This window comes from Ovis aries, chromosome 18 (assembly GCF_016772045.2).
Source record: "Ovis aries strain OAR_USU_Benz2616 breed Rambouillet chromosome 18, ARS-UI_Ramb_v3.0, whole genome shotgun sequence".
Taxonomy (NCBI): domain Eukaryota; kingdom Metazoa; phylum Chordata; class Mammalia; order Artiodactyla; family Bovidae; genus Ovis; species Ovis aries.
The window spans coordinates 42857557-42863082 of NC_056071.1; the positions used below are offsets into that span (position 1 = coordinate 42857557).

The following is a 5526-nucleotide window of genomic DNA, read 5'->3' on the forward strand; positions in this document are numbered from 1 at the left end:
ATTTTTCCGTGGCAAACCTAAGGAAAAGTGTTTCAATGATTACCAATGATTACCATAGTGTTTCTATGATTACCATTGCTGAGATTATTCTTTAACAAGGAAAAATAATTTTCTCCTAGAGCTCATTTGCTGGATTCCATAAATTAGCTGTTACAAAGAATCCATATCAGAGAAATTCAAACCTAGGAAGAGGCTTTTCTTACACTATCAGAAAGGCACATTAAATATACAACGTTGGCCACATTATTTTTGATAATGATGGAAAACAACAGCTGATAGCCAGTTTGGGACAAATGCCAACTGTTCCCATTTGTCTGAAAAATGTCAAAATTAATTGCAACAACACTTTGTTTTGAAAGAATATTGTTATCCATCGAGAATGTATATCAACTAAAATCCTAAAAAATAGACTAAAGATAATGGTGCCTCTCTGATTTGAAATATTAGTTTAAAAAAATTTTAGTGTCCCAAAGTATAAGTAAACACATCTCAACAGCTTAACATAGTTTCATATATTTTATTTTTTAAACACTTATAATTTTGCAAGCTAGCAGTAAAATATTGTCCTTGATATTTTACTAATTAGCACCGTATACCTTTTAAAGCTAACTGGAACATTGTTTCAAACGTAAATGATTGTAAAGTAGAATGATCATTTCAAATGCCAAATTAGTCTCAAGTAACATAAGAACCATTAATTATCATTATTTTTGGCTTTATGCACAAAGATGTATTTCAAAGATGAACTTAATTATTAGTATCAGTTCTGCCAATCTAACAAATCAAAGTACCACAGTTTAAAGCAATATTTAACCTCTGAAATTATTATATAATTAAAGAGGTACATAAGAAAAGTTGAGAAATCAGCTATAAAAACACAAGAGACTGCACAACTTTAGATATAGTACCTTATTTTTTAGAATGAGGAAAATAATGAAAAATTTCATGGTACAAGTATCAGTTACACATATGGTTTAGTATATGTCAGTATTCTCATGCTCTACTTATATGAGTTTGGCCTTACCAAAAAGCCATCAAAACGTCCAGAATAATTCACAGGGACAGCTGGAAGCCTGAAATAAAATTGCTCAGTGCAAAAGATCCCAAGCCATTCATATAATTTTAAATGGAAACCTAGACATTTACCTTCTATTTTTGTTTTCATCTGAAAAACCTTTTGAAAACATGGGAAAAAAACCTAATTAAACTCAAATTACTTCCAGACATTAGAAAAAGAAGGGATTTTTCAGTTCCCGTTTTCTAATAAGAGCATTCTTCAGAGCTATGGGGTTAAATTCTAAGCTACAATCCACTGCTTACTAGCATGCCTGTTTTGCATACCAGCAGAATCAAGTCCAGTTTTGCCATTTGTGGGTAACTATGACAAGATACAAAAGCATGTGTTTGCCATAAATAGCTCTGGCTAACAGCAAACTGCTCACACTGAACAGATCAAATTCTCTATAAGGAGAGCCGCCTGGACCACAGCCAAATTCCACTACTAATCTTTAAGACTGCTATATAAACTTTTTTTTTTTAATTTGTGAAATATATTAAGAAATAGTAGCTGAAATTAAAGTTCCTAAACAGGAGAAGTACTATTAAACTTTTGAAGGACAACATTTTATAAATTATTTTCATTATGACCAACTAGGCAATAAGAGCTTCCTGTTTCTTCTACTGGTCAACTACTTAGAAATGTAAACGTGAATTAAAAAAATAACTATGCTAATTTATCCAGAGAACTAATCAGATACTGAAGAGTATTTATGTCAAAGTGCAAAAAATAATTCCTGATCACCATATTAATACATAAGGAAATAAATAAAGCTTATAAAAGTATACCTCTGTAATAATATTTTATATTAGCTTTAGGATAGAATATTTTTTAAACCAAATAAAATCAACAAACTGGAAAATATCATGCAAGAATGTTGTACAAAAAAATTCTTAAATGACCAGTGTAGAGATTAATAATATCTGTTTAGCCTAGGAGTTGCTTCACATGGTATTTTGCAAAATGTCCAAGGAAAACAAGGCAACCGTTCTGTAATATGCCACAATTTTTATTGCAACGTGGCCATTTTTGTGAGGGTGGGGAGTTTGATCTCAAAAACAATGTTCCATTTAAGGCTCTTTTATACAGAAATTGCCATCATGACTGATACTCAAAATAGCTTTAGTGTTGCAACACTTACATGGTAAACATAAAACTACATGTATTCAGTAGTGTACACTCAATGGGGGGAAAAAAGGCATTAATAATAGCTATTTCTTTTAAGAAGATACACAGGTAAAAGGAATGAACACTGAGGTACTAGGATAAGCTGATGACACAGTTAACACAACTTAATTGGCATTCCTTTTCTGGTGGGGGATTAAATTTATTACAAAAAAAGTGTTTTTAATGCATAGTGTTATATCCGTGCTGCCATGTCACAAAAAAATAGGCTTGCCAAGGCAGGTGAGGTGTATGAATGCTCAAGCCTCACAGAACTGCAATCAAGTGCAACTATCAGTAATACTGAATAAAGTTTACCATCTCACCAGTGGATAATACTTTGAAGGCATTCAATTAGCTTAACCCTTTGTAGTATTCTAAGCTATTCACATTGACAATCACAATTAACTGTAGTGTTTGCTGCAAAGGAGGCATATACCCAGTTGTTTTGGCTAAAATATGATGGGAAGGCATTCCTTGGGTTCTACATAATAGTAACAGTATTAAACAGTCTAATGGCAATCACTGGTAGGCTGCTTACATGAATGATATTTCCTTCATTCACTGTGTTGGAACGACCCAGTGGGAAAAGAAAAAAAGAAAAACCTAATACTATTCCAATTGACTGAGCTGGAGAAATGGAAGCTCCTTAAGATCCAGATGGCACTTGACTGATTTATAAGGGTTTTCCTTCAAGTGAAACTACTACGTTGCCTCCCAATTTCTCTCCAAGTGTGGAACGGTCCTTTATGTCATCCAAGCCATTTACTTGCCACTCATGTTTTATACCTAAAAAGAAAAAAATATTATCCAATTACTTTATTATAATTAAGAAGGAGCAATTCTTCTGCACAAAATAGTCAATGCTTGTACCTGTAAATTTCTTTTTAATGGCATCTTTAGAGCTAGCATATATCATCTTGCTTTTTAAAGGCGCACTTTCAGGAGCCCTACAGGGGAAAAAAAAAAATTGTTGAATTCTATTTAAAAGAAAAACAAAGGCAAAACTGACTATGTTAATAATAATCCTTGCATTTTAAAAGTACTTTTTTCTTTTGTTTTTACACACCAGAATATAAATACTAGGTCTTCTTTCTTAGACTCTTTTGTTTCGTATGTGGCATCGTACAAAGCATATCGGCAATCATTCAGAGGTAGCAACTTCACAAAAGATGTGTAGGGGTCCTCTACAGTATCACCAATGTCACCCACCAAGATCTGCTTTGCTTCCTCTACAATTATTTGTCTTTTGTCATCGCTTAAACAGAAGAGAACTGCTTTCTTTCTTTTTTTGATCTCCTCTTGTGTAGAAGATTTCCTTACTTTCATATCATTAAAAACTTTGATGACTTCATCATTCACTGTAACTCCAGAAGCCTGAAAGTAAAGAAAGGACAGAAATTCAGAACAAGTAATTCGGTTTTAACCAAAATTACTGTTTGCTCGAGAGGATTCACTTTAGTCTGGACATCAAAAGTTGCATCATACCATGCAAGCCGTCTAATCAGATTTGCCACATTTTAAGTATCAGTATATGATGTACCTAAGGGTTCTAACTCATCCTGCTTCATTCATTCTTTTTTAAAAAGGTGTGTGGAGGTTGAAGCAAGTGGAAGGTAGACGGAAAGGGACAAATACAGGCTGTCCCATCCCTGAAATGTTTCCTATTTCACTGGGTGATGTCAGAGCTTCAGGAGCAGCAGCAAAAATACCTTCTGTATTGTGTCAACCCGGCAGGCCTTAAAAAAACACTTTTGGATTTCAGTTAATGCTTCTACTATTTTTTTCTTTAAAGTCATCCTAGCCAGTGCCGTTTCCTCATAAGGAAAGAGAATCAAGTGTGAACTCCAAACCGCCCACGGCTACAACATAATTGACTCACAGCTCAAATGCAGGCACTTCAAAACTAACGGATCGCGTGTAAAAAGCTTTTTACGGCGAGAAAGCATTTTCAAGAGTTTTCCCACCTCCTTAATCTCCCCCTAAGGGTTTTATGACAGGCCCTCAAGACGCTCAGCCTTCAGCGAGGGGTTTTTACCGCACATACCGAATTGAGAGCGCGCGTGGGAATAAAATAAGGAAGCGAAGGGCAAAGGCGGCGAGCTGGGTGGGATGGCGGGGCAACAGCTCGGCGGACCCTCCCGCGCCCTCGGCCTCCGCCCGCCCGGCTCAGGCCTCGAACCTCCGCGCGTCGCCCCCTGCCAGGGCCCTCCCCGCCCCCAGGAATCCGAAGAGCGGCCCCGCCGGGCCTGACGGCGAGAGGGCAAGCCCGCCGGGTGGAAAGAGAGCAGCGGGTCCGCACCGCAGGAATGCCCACCTTGGAGGCCGAAATCAGGTTAAAATGGCGGCCTCAAGTCCAGGGCCCCGCGGAGCCGCGCGGGAGGCTGCACTCGCCACGCCTCGGCCCCCTGGGCCCCCCGACCCCGCGAACCCCGGCCGGCGCGCCCGCCTTACCATAGTGCCCGCGGCTGAGGCTGCGGCGGCGGCTCGGGCTCCGGCGGTGTGGCGCTGCGAGGAGAAGGAGGGGCAGGCGGGCGGCGGCGAGTGCGGGGCACGCCGGGAGTGCGGCCCGAGAGGCGGCGGCGGCTCGGGGGGCTGCGGCGCGGGCGGGGCGGTCACGTGGGCACGCCCCGGGCCTGCCCTCCCGCTGGCCGGCCCGCCTCACCCCCGCGCGTCCTCGGCCTGACCCCGCGCGCGCTCGGCAGGCCCCGGCGGGCTGTGCATCCGCGGTGGGAGCCGCGGGCCTTGGCGGAGAGGTCTCCAACCCCGGGGCACCATCTGTCCGGTCCAGCCGGCTCCCGGGAGGGCGTTTCCACCCTGCCTCCCGAGCGCCAGGCCGCTACTCCCCGGGTTGGGCGCGTGTGAGGCGAACGGCTCACTGGGTGTCTTTTATTCGTTTGTGGTTTCCATTGGATGCCTACGTTGTGGGTCTTTATGGAAAACCCCTGTCAGAAATGGCGAAAATTATTTAGATCTCCTTCCATCAATTCATTGAGAACAAACACTGTGGGGCGGAGGTTCAACCTAGACAACTGAATTACTCAGCAAAAAGAAAATGATAAACAGAGGTGGGAAATCACTTTCTAAAAGACTATGGTTGAAATAATAATGGAGAATTGGGGGTAATATTAATAACATCCTTTAGTAATATTCTTTTATATATTATTAGGTTTAGTAGGATTGTACTCTCTTCTAATAGTCTTTTCCTCATGAGGCCCCTACCTTTGACAGCTGGCATCAAATAAGTGGACCCAAGAATAGAGATTCCTCCCTCTTTTTGGCGATCACAACCTTTTCTAGCAAAA

General features: G+C 40.8%; 1 protein-coding gene across 1 annotated transcript; it reads right to left on the reverse strand.

The window, feature by feature from the left end:
- Positions 1–503: 503 nt before the first annotated feature.
- On the reverse strand, positions 504–4785 carry CFL2 (cofilin 2). Its single transcript, XM_015102004.4, has 4 exons — positions 4676–4785; positions 3291–3598; positions 3095–3171; positions 504–3010 (listed from the first exon to the last, which is right to left on the reverse strand). The coding sequence occupies exons 1-4, from the start codon at positions 4676–4678 to the stop codon at positions 2898–2900; spliced, it is 501 nt and encodes a 166-aa protein (XP_014957490.1). The 5' UTR covers positions 4679–4785; the 3' UTR covers positions 504–2897.
- Positions 4786–5526: the final 741 nt, after the last annotated feature.

What these genes read in the sequence shown, in the direction of transcription:
- CFL2 (XM_015102004.4), bottom strand. An exon ending in GACCTAGTATTTATATTCTG is followed by an intron (nt 3,172 to 3,290) that starts GTGTGTAAAAAC and finishes TTTCCCCTGTAG; the next exon opens with GGCTCCTGAAAGTGCGCCTT. An exon ending in CATTAAAAAGAAATTTACAG is followed by an intron (nt 3,011 to 3,094) that starts GTACAAGCATTG and finishes TTTTCTTTTTAG; the next exon opens with GTATAAAACATGAGTGGCAA.